Source organism: Salmo salar, chromosome ssa18 (assembly GCF_905237065.1).
Source record: "Salmo salar chromosome ssa18, Ssal_v3.1, whole genome shotgun sequence".
In the NCBI taxonomy this organism is placed as follows: domain Eukaryota; kingdom Metazoa; phylum Chordata; class Actinopteri; order Salmoniformes; family Salmonidae; genus Salmo; species Salmo salar.
Window position 1 is genome coordinate 30,284,337 of NC_059459.1, and position 14,673 is coordinate 30,299,009.

Below are 14,673 nucleotides of genomic sequence, written 5' to 3' on the forward strand. Positions count from 1 at the left end.
ATTAGAATCAGGTGTGATAGATTAGGGTTGGAGTGAAAACTTACAGGACAGTAGCTCTCCAGGAACCGGGTTGGATATCCTTGGTTTAGAGTACGACCATACATTCTGGCTAACTAACACAGGCTAGCTGCTTGCTAACAGTGGGACTCAGTGATATAACCACACACAGAACATGTGGCTACACCAAATGATATTACATAAAAAGTTTGGAGGGGAAAAAAAGTGGAAGAGCATCTCCAGCTGTTTGGGATTACTCAAGGGTGTGTGTGTGTGTGTGTGTGGGGGGGCAACACTCCGAGTTAACAGTCCAGCAAAACACACACACACACACACACCAGGGTTTCCGTTAGCCGGAAATTGATGAAAAGCCGACAAATTGTAGCGGGCCAAATTGTCCAGGAGAGTCTATCATAGCCTAAACTCTGAATAGGCTACTGTTGATTGTGAAGATTGGGGCCTTTTTCATTTAAGTAAAACACAAGTTAGAGGACAAAGAGTATTGTGAAGGTTTAAACCAGTTCGCAAGTGTTTTGTTTAATTCTGTTCAGCCATTTTCTTTGACCAAATTAAGTTCTAACTGTAATGCTGTGTTTGCCGCAACATAATAGCCTGCTCTTGTTTTCCCTATAAACAATGGCTTGACTTACTTCTGAATTACCATAATTAAGTTGAGAAACTTTTGTAAAAGTTGTGTGGTGTGGCTATTATTAGCCTATTATACTGCAGGCCTATGATATAAAGACATGATATGAAGGCAGTACAGACCGGCGCTCCTACTAACTCCAACAGTTGAACTTGAGGTGAGGAAGTGTTTCAGACCTACCAGAGTTACTCCTATAATCTAACAATATAATGCTCATCTTTATACAAAATCTTTGGAGAGAAAATGTACGAATTAACCTCCTTCTGTACGTCTATATCTATATAGCAGACGCAGTAACAATCTGACAAAGAAATGCATGTCGGTGTTATTGCATGCCGCCGGCATATCTCTAGCTCTCTGGAGCCAGGACTAACCTTCTCTTCTTTCCTTTTTAATTACTTTATTTGTATACATACACTTAATGTAAACCCCACATGTAAACCCAACGTAAAGTGATAATCCAACCACCTGACAGGTGTGGCATATCAAGAAGCTGATTAAACAGCATGATCATTACACAGTTGCACCTTGTGCTGGGGACAATAAAAGCCCACTAAAATGTGCAGTTGTCACACAACACCACAGGTGTATCAAGTTTTGAAGGAGCGTGCAATTGGGATGCAGGAATGTCCACCAGAGCTGTTGCCAGAGAATTGAATGTTAATTCCTCTAAAATCATTTAGAGAATTTGGCAGTACGTCCAACCGGCCTCACAACCATGTGTATGGCGTTGTCTGTGTGAGAGGTTTGCTGATGTCAACGTTGTAAACAGTGCCCCATGGTGGCGGTGGGGTTATGGTAAGGGCCGGCATAAGCTATGGACAATGAACACAATTGCATTTTATCGATGGCAATTTGGCCCATTGTGAGGCCCATTTTTTTTTATGCATCTGTGACCAAGAGATGCATATCTATATTTCCAGTCATGTGAAATCTATAGATTAGGGCCTAATGAATTTATTTCAATTGACTGATTTTCTCATATGATCTGTAACTCAGTAAAATCAATATACGTACGCACGCACATTTACAGTTGAAGTGGGAAGTTTACATACACCTAAGCCAAATCCATTTAAAAACTCAGTTTCACAATTCCTGACATTTAATCCAAGTAAAAATTTCCCGTCTTAGGTCAGTTAGGATCACCACTTTATTTTAAGAACGTGAAATGTCAGAATAATAGTAGAGAGAATGATTTATTTCATCTTTTACTTCTTTCATCACATTCCCAGTGGGTCAGAAGTTTACATACACTCAATTAGTATTTGGTAGCATTGCCTTTAAATTGTTTAGCTTGGGTCAAACGTTTCAGGTAGCCTTCCACAATAAGTTGGGTGAATTTTGGCCCATTACTCATTTTCTATGGGATTGAGGTCAGGGCTTTGTGATGGCCACTCCAATACCTTGACTTTGTTGTCCTTAAGCCATTTTGCCACAACTTCGGAAGTATGCTTGGGGTCATTGTCCATTTGGAAGACTCATTTGCGACCAAGCTTTAACTTCCTGACTGATGTCTTGAGATGTTGCTTCAATATATCCACATAATTTTTCTTCCTCATGATGCCATCTATTTTGTGAAGTGCACCAGTCCCTCCTGCAGCAAAGCACCCCCACGGCATGAGCAAAGCACTCCCACGGCTGCCACCCCCCGTGCTTCACGGTTGGGATGGTGTTATTTGGCTTGCAAGCCTCCCCCTTTTTCCTCCAAACATAACGATGGTCATTATGGCCAAACAGTTCTATTTTTGTTTCATCAGACCAGAGGACATTTCTCCAAAAAGTACAAACGCAAACCGTAGTCTGGCTTTTTTATGGTGGTTTTGGAGCAGTGGCTACTTCCTTGCTGAGCGGCCTTTCAGGTTATGTCGATTTCGGACTCGTTTTCCTCCAGCATCTTCATTAGGTCCTTTGCTGTTCTGGGATTGATTTGCACTTTTTGCACCAAAGTAAGTTCATCTCTAGGAGACAGAACGCATCTCCTTCTTGAGCGGTATGACGGCTGCGTGGTCCCATGGTGTTTATACTTGCGTACTATTGTTTGTACAGATGAATGTGGTCCCTTCAGGTGTTTGGAAATTGCTCCCAAGGATGAACCAGACTTGTGGAGGTCTACAATTCTTTTCTGAGGTCTTTGCTGATTTCTTTTCATTTTCCCATGATGTCAAGCAAATATGCACGGAGTTTGAAGGTGGGCCTTGAAATACATCCACAGGTACACCTCCAATTGACTCAAATGATGTCAATTAGCCTAATCAGAAGCTACTTAAGCCATGACATCATTTTTGTGGAATTTTCCAAGCTGTTTAACTTCTATGGGCTATGTGGGACGCTAGCGTCCCACCTGCGGTACACACTATCAACAGCCAGTGAAATAGCATGGCGTGAAATACAAAACAGCAAAAATCTCAATTTCATTTTCTCAAACAATCATCTATTTTACACCATTTTAAAGATAAACTTCTCGTTAATCTAACCACATTGTCCGATTTCAAAAAGGCTTTACGGCGAAAGCATAAAATTTGATTATGTTAGGACATCAACTTCACAAGAAAAACCACACAGCCATTTTCCAAGCAAGGACTCACAAAAACCAAAAATACAGCTAAAATATTCACTAACTTTTGATGATCTTCATCAGATGGCACTCATAGGACTTCATGTTACACAATACATGTATGTTTTGCTTGATAAAGTTCATATTTATATCCAAAAACCCCATTTTACATTGGCACGTGATGTTCAGAAAATGTATTCCCACCAAAACTTCTGGTGAATGAGCACATCAATTTACAAAAATACTCATCATAAACGTTGATAAAATTTACAACAGTTATTGAAAGAATTATAGATATAATCCTCCTTAACCTGTTGAGGGTAGGGGGCAGTATTTGCACGGCCAGATAAAAAACGTACCCGATTTAATCTGGTTATTACTACTGCCCAGAAACTAGAATATGCATATAATTATTGGCTTTGGATAGAAAACACCCTAAAGTTTCTAAAATTGTTTGAATGGTGTCTGTGAGTATAACAGAACTCATATGGCAGGCAAAAACCTGAGAAGATTCTGTACAGGAAGTGCTCTCTCTGACCATTCCTTGGGCTTCTTGACTCTTTTTATTGAAAACGTAGGATCTTTGCTGTAACGTGACACTTCCTACGGCTCCCACAGGCTCTCAGAACCCGGGAAAAAGCTGAATGACGTCTTTGCAGCCCCTGGCTGAAAAACATTAGCGCCTTTGGTAAGTGGTCTATCAGAGGACAATGAGACTGAGGCGCGTGCACGAGGCGACCCCATGTTTTTATTTTCTTTCTTTGTACTAAAACACGGTTTCCCGGTCGGAATATTATCGCTTTTTTACGAGAAAAATTGCATAAAAATTGATTTTAAACAGCGGTTGACATGCTTCGAAGTACGATAATGGAATATTTCGAATTTTTTTGCCACTTTTCTTTACCCTTTCGGATAGTGTCTTGAACGCACGAACAAAACGCCGCTATTTGGATATAACTATGGATTATTTTGAACCAAACCAACATTTGTTATTGAAGTAGAAGTCCTGGGAGTGCATTCTGACGAAGAACAGCAAAGGTAATAACATTTTTCTTGTAGTAAATCTGACTTTGGTGAGGGCTAAACTTGGTGGGTGTCTAAATAGCTAGCCCTGTGATGCCGTGCTATCTACTCAGAATATTGCAAAATGTGCTTTCACCGAAAAGCTATTTTAAAATCGGACATAGCGAGTGCATAAAGGAGTTCTGCATCTATAATTCTTAAAATAATTGTTATGCTTTTTGTGAACGTTTATCGTGAGTAATTTAGTAAATTCACCGGAAGTTTGCGGTGGGTATGCTAGTTCTGAACGTCACATGCTAATGTAAAAAGCTGGTTTTTGATATAAATATGAACTTGATTGAACAAAACATGCATGTATTGTATAACATAATGTCCTAGGCGTGTCATCTGATGAAGATCATCAAAGGTTAGTGCTGCATTTAGCTGTGGTTTGGGTTTATGTGACATTATATGCTAGCTTGAAAAATGGGTGTGTGATTATTTCTGGCTGGGTATTCTGCTGACATAATCTAATGTTTTGCTTTCGTTGTAAAGCCTTTTTGAAATCGGACAGTGTGGTTAGATTAACGAGAGTCTTGTCTTTAAAATGGTGTAAAATAGTCATAGGTTTGAGAAATTGAAGTAATAGCATTTCTAAGGTATTTGAATATCGCGCCACGGGATTACACTGGCTGTTGCGTAGGTGGGACGATTTCCGACGATAGCCCAGAGAGGTTAATGCAACCGTTGTGTCAAATTTTAAAATAGCTTTATGGAGAAAGCAAATTTTTCAATATTCTCAGCCATCAAAGCAAGCTATACAAGATACCCGCCAAGTTCTGGGGTCAACTAAACTCAGAATTAGTATTATAAATATTCTCTTACCTTACCAATGCACTCCCAGGACTCCTACTTCCACAAGAAATTTTCTTTTTGTTAGAAATACTCCATATTTATGTCCAAATACCTCCGTTTTGTTCGTGCGTTCAGATCACTATCCAAAGACATAACGCGCGAGCGTAAATCCAGACACGAAAACTCAAATAGTTCCATTACCATTCGTAGAAACATGTCAAACATTGTTTACAATCAATCCTTAGGGTCTTTTTAACATAAAACTTCGATAATATTCCAACTGGACAATAGCGTATTCATTACAGAGGAAAAAGAAGGAGCGGCGCGCCAAATGTGCCCGCGCAGTAAACAACTCACTGGTCCCAGGCAGTCCACTCATTGACTGAGCTCCAATTTTCTGCCCAGTAACAGGAGAAGGATGAAACACGTTTCTAAAGGCTGTTGACAGTCAATGGAAGCCGTAGGAAGTGCAACGTGACCCCACAGACACTGTAGTTTCGACAGGGATTCAAAAGAAGAACTACAATTCTCAGATTTCTCACTTCCTGGTTGGATTTTTCTCAGGTTTTTGCCTGCCATATGAGTTCTGTTATACTCACATCATTCAAACAGTTTTAGAAACTTCAGTGTTTCCTATCCAAATCTACCAATAATATGCAAATATTTGTCTGTCTGTAAACAATTGTTGGAAATATTACTTGTGCTATGCATAAAGTAGATGTCCTAACCGACTTGCCAAAACTATAGTTTGTTAAAAATAAATTTGTGGAGTGGTTGAAAAACTAGTTTTAATGACTCCAACCTAAGTGTATGTAAACTTCCAACTTCAACTGTATTTACACACAAATACAATATCATACAGTGGATGCCTAGTGGCGGCTCTAGTGGTTAGAGCGTTGGACTAGTAACCGAAAGGTTGCAAGTTCAAATCCCTGAGCTGACAAGGTACAAATCTGTCGTTCTGCCCCTGAACAGGCAGTTAACCCACTGTTCCTAGGCCATCATTGTAAATAAGAATTTGTTCTTAACTGACCTGCCTAGTTAAATAAAGGTTAAAAAAATGCCCTGATGCATTTAGTGCTCAAATCGCTGACAGTTGAACCATGAGGTGGACAATAACTGTTTTAGGAAAGTAAAGACCAATAAAATATTAGGCTATAAAGTTTTGCATGTGCTACAAATTGAAACACAAGGAATAGTGTTTCTGTCATCGGCTGTTTTTAAGGCTGCGCTAAGTCGGATCTGAATGCACACGGAAGTCCGGTAAATTTCTCAAATGTCCAATAAATTTAAATCTTCCCAGGCACGTTGTCTGGCGTCAAATCTTCCAAATGTAAACTGACACACACACACACACACACACACACACACACACACACACACACACACACACACACACACACACACACACACACACACACACACACACACACACACACACACACACACACACACACACACACACACACACACACACACACAGCTATTCAGCACGGCAATGTGTCTGCTGGGAGAATCTCATGGTAGAGAGGAAATCTATCCAACCTATTCATTACTGACTGGTCAAGGAGGAGAAGAAGTTATCAAATAACATTCGGATACAGCCAGGGGATTTCTCAGTGTGCGTGTGGTAGTAGTCAAGAAGAAAAGGAGCCTAGGGATTTCTGACTGTGCTAGTGTTATACCGCTATTATTATACTGTTCCTGCTGAATCCCTTTACATCCCATTAATTTCTCCAATTAGTTACTCACCCGGGGGACCATCGCGCACATACACACCCAGACAGAGACACACCCACAAAAGCTTTCTGTGAACTCAACCACCAAGTACAAATGGACAAAACGCACTAAAGATGCGTCTCCATGGAATTATTTAATCTCAGACCTGGGATCTCGTAAAAAGGAACATAACATTTAAAAGATCTAGAATGATTATAACACTGAAAATCTGTGAAGAGGATGGTGTGGCTGGCTACTTACTTGATCTGCTTGGCGTTTTTGTAGCGGATGAAGATGACGATAGGGTAGATGTGAACGCTGTGCAGCCTCTCAATGGCGTGGGGGGCGATGTCTAGCAGACAGTGACAGTCCTAAGAGGGGGAGAAGAGGACATCTCAGTTCAGTCCTGTTCTAGGAGAGAGAGAAGACTGGGATGACAAGCAACATGCTGCTGCTTTCAGAAAGGACCAACATGCTGCTGCTGCTGCTTTCAGAAAGGACCAACATGCTGCTGCTGCTGCTTTCAGAAAGGACCAACATGCTGCTGCTGCTGCTGCTTTCAGAAAGGACCAACATGCTGCTGCTGCTGCTGCTTTCAGAAAGGACCAACATGCTGCTGCTTTCAGAAAGGACCAACATGCTGCTGCTGCTTTCAGAAAGGACCAACAGCTGCTGCTGCTGCTTTCAGAAAGGACCAACATGCTGCTGCTTTCAGAAAGGACCAACATGCTGCTGCTTTCAGAAAGGACCAACATGCTGCTGCTTTCAGAAAGGACCAACATGCTGCTGCTGCTGCTTTCAGAAAGGACCAACATGCTGCTGCTGCTGCTTTCAGAAAGGACCAACATGCTGCTGCTGCTGCTTTCAGAAAGGACCAACATGCTGCTGCTTTCAGAAAGGACCAACATGCTGCTGCTTTCAGAAAGGACCAACATGCTGCTGCTTTCAGAAAGGACCAACATGCTGCTGCTTTCAGAAAGGACCAACATGCTGCTGCTGCTGCTTTCAGAAAGGACCAACATGCTGCTGCTGCTGCTTTCAGAAAGGACCAACATGCTGCTGCTTTCAGAAAGGACCAACATGCTGCTGCTTTCAGAAAGGACCAACATGCTGCTGCTTTCAGAAAGGACCAACATGCTGCTGCTGCTGCTTTCAGAAAGGATCAAATGCAAGAGACTCGACATCTATTAAGACAGAAAGTTGTAAATTGTGAGAAATGAAAAACCTGAAGACTGCTTTTGAGGTGACATTAAATAAGCTTTTAATTGACCACATCTAACTTTATTCTGAAATAACTAAGGGGAACACTTTAATTTGATAAGAGACGAGGATCTGACCCCGTTCATATCATTTTATTCACTATTATCTAAAAGGTGAAACTGCTGCTAGATCAGCCCTGATGTTGTACCTTCTCTGTGATCTCCTTGATGGAGGCCACGGTGGTCACGTCAAAATGGCCACTCCTGCGTTTGTAGTCGATGAAGAGGCAGTCTTTGACTCCACGCTCTATAGCCTGCTGGGATGCCTTCATCACCTCTGAGGAAGACACACAGAGAGAAGTCAGAGACTGTTCATCCTAATGAATACAGCCCAGTAGTCTAACCAAAGAAATAGAAAATGACAAGAATGGCCACCCTCAATGATTGTATTTCTATAAGTCTAAACCCCATTCTGTTTGATAAAATGACAAGCAATCATCAGTAGGCAATAATATATTATTATGTATGCTTTTCTTTTGGAGTGCATATAGGACAATGTGTCCCAAATGACACCCCATCCACAGGGCACATAAGGCTGCGGTCAAAAGTAGTGCACTACAGTGAATTCGGAAAGTATTCAGACCTTGACTTTTTCCACATTTTGTTACGTTACAGCCTCATTAATCTACACACAACACCCCATAATGACAAAGCAAAAACAGGTTTAGAAATGTTTGCAAATTTATAAAAATAAATAAATAATTAAAAACCTTATTTACATAAGAATTCAGATCCTTTGAATTGAGACTCGAAATTGAGCTCAGGTGCATCCTGTTTCCATTGATCATCCTTGAGATGTTTCTACAACTTGATTGGAGTTCACTTCTGGTAAATTCAATTGATTAGATATGATTTGGAACGGCACACACCTGTCTAGGCACACACCTGTCTATAAAGCCTTCCCTGTAGCTCAGTTGGTAGAGCATGGTGTTTGCAACGCCAGGGTTGTGGGTTCGAATCCCACGGGGGGCCAGCACAGAAAAAAAAAATGTATGAAATTGTATGAAATGTATGCATTCACTAATGTAAGTCACTCTGGATAAGAGTGTCTGCTAAATGACTAAAATGTACATGTATACAAAGTCCCACATTTCACAGTACATGTCAGAACAAACACCAAGCCATGAGGTAGAAGGAATTGTCCGTAGAGCTCAGACAGGATTGTGTTGAGGAACAGATCTGGGGAAGGATACCAAAACATTTCTTCAGCATTGAAGGTCTCCAAGAACACAGTGGCCTCCACCATTCTTAAATGGAAGAAGTTTGGAACCACCAAGACTCTTCCTAGAGCTGGCCGTCCAGCCAAACTGAGCAATCGAGGGAGAAGGGCCTTGGTCAGGGAGGTGACCAAGAACCCGATGGTCACTGACAGAGCTCTAGATTTCCTCTGTGGAGATGGGAGAACCTTCCAGAAGGACAACCATCTCTGCAGCACTCCACCAATCAAGCCTTTATGGTAGAGTGGCCAGACAGAAGCCACTCTTCAGTAAAAAGGCAGGACAGCCCGCTTGGAGTTTGCCAAAAGGCACCTAAAGGACTCTCAGACCATGAGAAACAAGATTCTCTGGTCTGATGAAACCAATATTGAACTATTTGGCCTGAATGCCAAACGTTACGTCTGGAGGAAAGCTGGCACCATCCCCACGGTGAAGCATGGTGGTGGCACCATCGTGCTGTGGGGATGTTTTTCAGCGGCAGGGACTGGAAGACCAGTCAGGATCGAGGCAAAGTGCAGAGAGATCCTTGATGAAAACCTGCTCCAGAGCGCTCAGGACCTCAGACTGGGGCAAAGGTTCACCTTCCAACAGGACAACGACTCGAAGCACACTGCCAAGACAACATAGGAGTGGCTTCAGGACAAGTCTCTGAATATCGTTGAGTGGCCCAGCCAGAGCCCGGACTTGAACCCGATCGAACATCTCTGGAGAGACCTGAAAATAGCTGTGCAGCAACACTCCCCATCCAACCAGATAGAGCTTGAGAGGGTCTACAGAGAAGAATGGGAGAAACTTCCCAAATACAGGTGTGCCAAGCTTGTAGCGTCATATCCAATAATACTTTTTTGTCATTATGGAGTATTGTGTGTAGATTGCTGAGCAAAAAAACTATTTAATACATTTTTGAATAAGGCTGTAATGTAACAAAATGTGGAAAAAGTTGAGGGGTCTGAATACAGTGCTGATCTCAACTCAACTAGTATTATATTGTGGTACCATATGTTGTACTCTACTCAACCAGTATTATATTGTGGTACCATATGTTGTACTCTACTCAACCAGTATTATATTGTGGTACCATATGTTGTACTCTACTGAACCAGTATTATATTGTGGTACCATATGTTGTACTCTACTCAACCAGTATTATATTGTGGTACCATATGTTGTACTCTACTCAACCAGTATTATATTGTGGTACTATATGTTGTACTCTACTCAACCAGTATTATATTGTGGTACTATATGTTGTACTCTACTCAACCAGTATTATATTGTGGTACTATATGTTGTACTCTACTCAACCAGTATTATATTGTGGTACTATATGTTGTACTCTACTCAACCAGTATTATATTGTGGTACTGCTGTACTTTACTCACCCAGGACACATCTGCAGAACTTCCCGGGGGACTCTTTAACCAGCATGTCCTTGACGGGGTCTGAGAGAGGGCCGAGGATCACGACCGGCCTAGAGGAAACACACACTACCTTCTGGACCCGCTGGTACGCCAGGCTCACACAGTCTGAGGGGGAGAGAGACACACACAATATACATGGTTACACACACACACACCCAACCGAATCAGTTAGTGGGGTAGCGTTACACACGACAGCCTAATACTCTGTCCATGTAAAGGTGTATGTGTCCTCACCCTCTAGAAATGGTATGGAGTCTGTGCTAATGGCGTCCTGGGCCACCAGTTCCTTGCCGTCTTTGGAGCTGCTGCGTTTGTGTTTGTTTTTCCTCCTGAAGAAGGATCTCCTGGCGGCAGCAGAAAGACTCTTACTGTCCTTGTCGTCCTTCAGCTCTGTCATACTGTGTCTACGGTAGAACTCCTGGTCCATCCTGCACAGACACATACAATATAGTCACACAAGACTCGTCATGACACATGGAACTTACCCAAATGATGGGGAGAGACTCACTGGTATCAGCTAATAACTTAGTAGTGTGTCTGTCTCTTACATGTATTTGCTGGGGATCTGTCCTCTCTGGATCCGCTGTGCGTTCTCATCCAGCTGCCAGACCATCCAGCTGCCGAAGTTGCCCTTTGGTAGAGTATCATCCACATAGAGGATGTCATCCTTCTGAAAACTCAGGTCCAGCTCTGCCTCAGCAGTCCGCTCATAAAGTGCTCTAGAGAGATGGAGGGGGAAGTACGGAGAGGGTAAGAGCGAGAGGAAAGGTGGAATGGAGAGAGGGTTAGTGTGTGTGTGTGCGCTCCTATGTGAGCGAGCATGCATACCTATTCCCCTTTAAAGTCCAGCCCACTGAGGTTGGAGCCCCATAGCTCTTTTTCTCAGCGTATCTGTGTGTCTGTCTGTGTGAAGGCCCTGTCAGGGTTGGGGCTGTGTGTGTGCATGTATCTGTGTGAAGGCCCTGTCAGGGTTGGGGCTGTGTGTGTGCATGTATCTGTGTGAAGATCGTGTCAGGGTTGGGGCTGTGTGTGTGCATGTATCTGTGCGTGTGAAGGCCGTGTTAGGGTTGGGGCGACATCCTGACACGGTCTGTGTGACTTTGGCAGGCAGCTGCTGCCATGCAGAGACTCAGATTGCATCCCGAATGGCACTCTATTCCCTATATAGTGCACTACTTGTCAATGGGCCCTGGTTCAAAATAGTGCACTATATAGGGAATAGAGTGCCATTTGGGACACCAAATCAGCTTCTTACAGACTTCTAACAAGGAACACCTGCTCTGACCGACACACATCTACTCATCCACAGCCTGTAGTCTAGAAGCTGTCCCGGTCTGCCTCGTGCACACACATCTACTCATCCACAGCCTGTAGTCTAGGAGCTGTCCCGGTCTGCCTCGTGCACACACATGCAAACACACGCAAACTCTCTACAGAGGAATTTAACCAGGGGCTAATGGAGAGGGCAAGTCTCCTCTGTTTTTCTGTCTGAAGGTAAACCATTCGTAGACAGACAGGACCTCTATAGTGAGATACTAATTGTAACAATGTTCAGAACAGAGCAATCCGCTGCTTTATTGGTGTTCACAAACTGACTCCAAACCTGGCCATCTGTGGAGATATGGGTTGGGAACCATGCGTGGTTCGGCAAAAAGGTGACATGGAACAGATTGATACATTTTCCAGAACACAGAATCACAACAACAAAAACAGTTGGACTGGGACCTTAACCATTTTCTAGACCACGGATAGTTATGAGTATCTATGTTTTGTGAAACTGATTTGCAGTATATACAGTATACTCAGGAACAAATTACCAGGTGGTGTTAACCAAATCAAGGACAAGCCTTTGTGGAAAAATGGGCAGTTGATTTTGAGTTTCAACCTAAACTTAGAACGTACACTCAACGAGAACTACACTCCTGAACCATATGTCCGTCTGAACCTAAGAAAAAGCCAAAGGTCAGTTTGTGCTCAGCTCCAGCACCTTCCCTCTGACTATACAGATGAAGAGACATTTTGCCTACTGTGTGATCTTGGGGAAATCAAAAATCAAACCCATTTAGTGTTTTATTGCCCTCTGTATGATCTGAGACATGCTGATGATAACCTTAAAGGATTCTGGGTACGGGACGAGTAGAGGCTTGAATTTTATTTAACTAGGCAAGTCACAATGCCTGGAAAAGGACAAATGTACTTTTTGCGTAGTGGGGCTAGATGGTAGCTGGTTGCGTAGTGGGGCTAGATGGTAGCTGGTTGCGTAGTGGGGCTAGATGGTAGCTGGTTGCGTAGTGGGGCTAGATGGTAGCTGGTTGCGTAGTGGGGCTAGATGGTAGCTGAACTGACCATAATTATTGAATGCATATCATTTGCTAAATATTATTTAATTCTGTAGTGTCTTGGGTAATAAATAATATCAGACGATAGCTATAAATCTTACTATAGAGATTATATACACAGAGACGGACAGACAGACCGACACAGATACAGACAGAGACAGATACAGAGAACATATACAGACAGAACATATACAGACACACAGATAGACAGAGACAGACAAACAGGACATAGACAGATAGAGACAGACAGACATAGTGAGACAGACATTTCCAGACAGACAGACAGACACAGAGACATAGACAGATACAGACATATACAGAGAGACAGATACAGACAAACAGATACAGACAGACAGGTTATAAACAGACAGGACATAGACAGATACAGACAGACAAAGATACAGACAGATAGAGAGATAAGAGACAGACAGGTACAGGCAGACAGATACAGACATAGACAGACAGATACAGACAGACAGATACAGACAGACGATACAGACAGATCTACAGACAGACAGATACATAGACAGAGAGACAGCCATTTCAAGACAGACCGACCGACACAGACCGACCGACCGACACAGACCGACCGACCGACACAGACCGACCGACCGACACAGACCGACCGACCGACCGACCGACAGACCGACCGACCGACACAGACAGACCGACACAGACAGATAGAGACAGACACAGACAGACATGACATTGACAGACAGACAGACATGACATAGACAGACACAGACAGACAGACATGACATAGACAGACACAGACAGACAGACAGACAGACATGACATAGACAGACACAGACAGACAGACAGACATGACATAGACAGATACAGACAGACAGACATGACATAGACAGATACAGACAGACAGACATGACATAGACAGATACAGACAGACAGATACAGACAGACAGACATGACATAGACAGATACAGACAGACAGACATGACATAGACAGATACAGACAGACAGACATGACATAGACAGATACAGACAGACAGACATGACAAGACAGACATGACATAGACAGAGACAGACATGACATAGACAGATACAGACAGACAGACATAGACAGATACAGACAGACATAGACAGATACAGACAGACAGACATGACATAGACAGATACAGACAGACAGATACAGACAGACATGACAGACAGATACAGACAGACAGATACAGACAGACATGACAGACAGAGACAGACAGACACAGACAGACATGACAGACAGATACAGACAGACAGACACAGACATGACATAGACAGATACAGACAGACAGACAGACAGATACAGACAGACAGACAGACATAGACAGACAGACAGACAGACAGACAGACAGACAGACAGACAGACATAGACAGATACAGACAGACAGACATAGACAGATAGCAACAGACAGACACAGACAGACAGACATGACATAGACAGATACAGACATGACAGACAGATACAGACAGACAGACAGACATAGACAGATACAGACAGACAGACACAGACATGACATAGACAGATACAGACAGACATAGACAGATACAGACAGACAGACATAGACAGATACAGACAGACAGACAGAGACAGATAGACAGACAGACATAGACAGATACAGACAGACAGACAGACATAGACAGATACAGACAGACAGACATAGACAGAT

The 14,673-nt window shown here is 42.8% G+C and overlaps 1 protein-coding gene across 6 annotated transcripts in view; it reads right to left on the reverse strand.

Moving 5' to 3' along the window:
- The window catches only part of LOC106577192 (disks large homolog 5), a 125,185-nt gene that overhangs the window by 8,334 nt on the left and 102,178 nt on the right, over positions 1–14,673 (reverse strand). For all 6 annotated transcript variants that reach the window (XM_014155048.2, XM_014155050.2, XM_014155051.2 and 3 more), the window contains 5 exons: positions 11,219–11,389; positions 10,905–11,098; positions 10,632–10,775; positions 8,182–8,309; positions 7,035–7,144 (listed from right to left, as the gene is read on the reverse strand). In XM_014155048.2, coding sequence (XP_014010523.2) covers positions 7,035–7,144; positions 8,182–8,309; positions 10,632–10,775; positions 10,905–11,098; positions 11,219–11,389 — 747 coding nt within the window. The remainder of the gene's footprint in view (positions 1–7,034; positions 7,145–8,181; positions 8,310–10,631; positions 10,776–10,904; positions 11,099–11,218; positions 11,390–14,673) is intronic.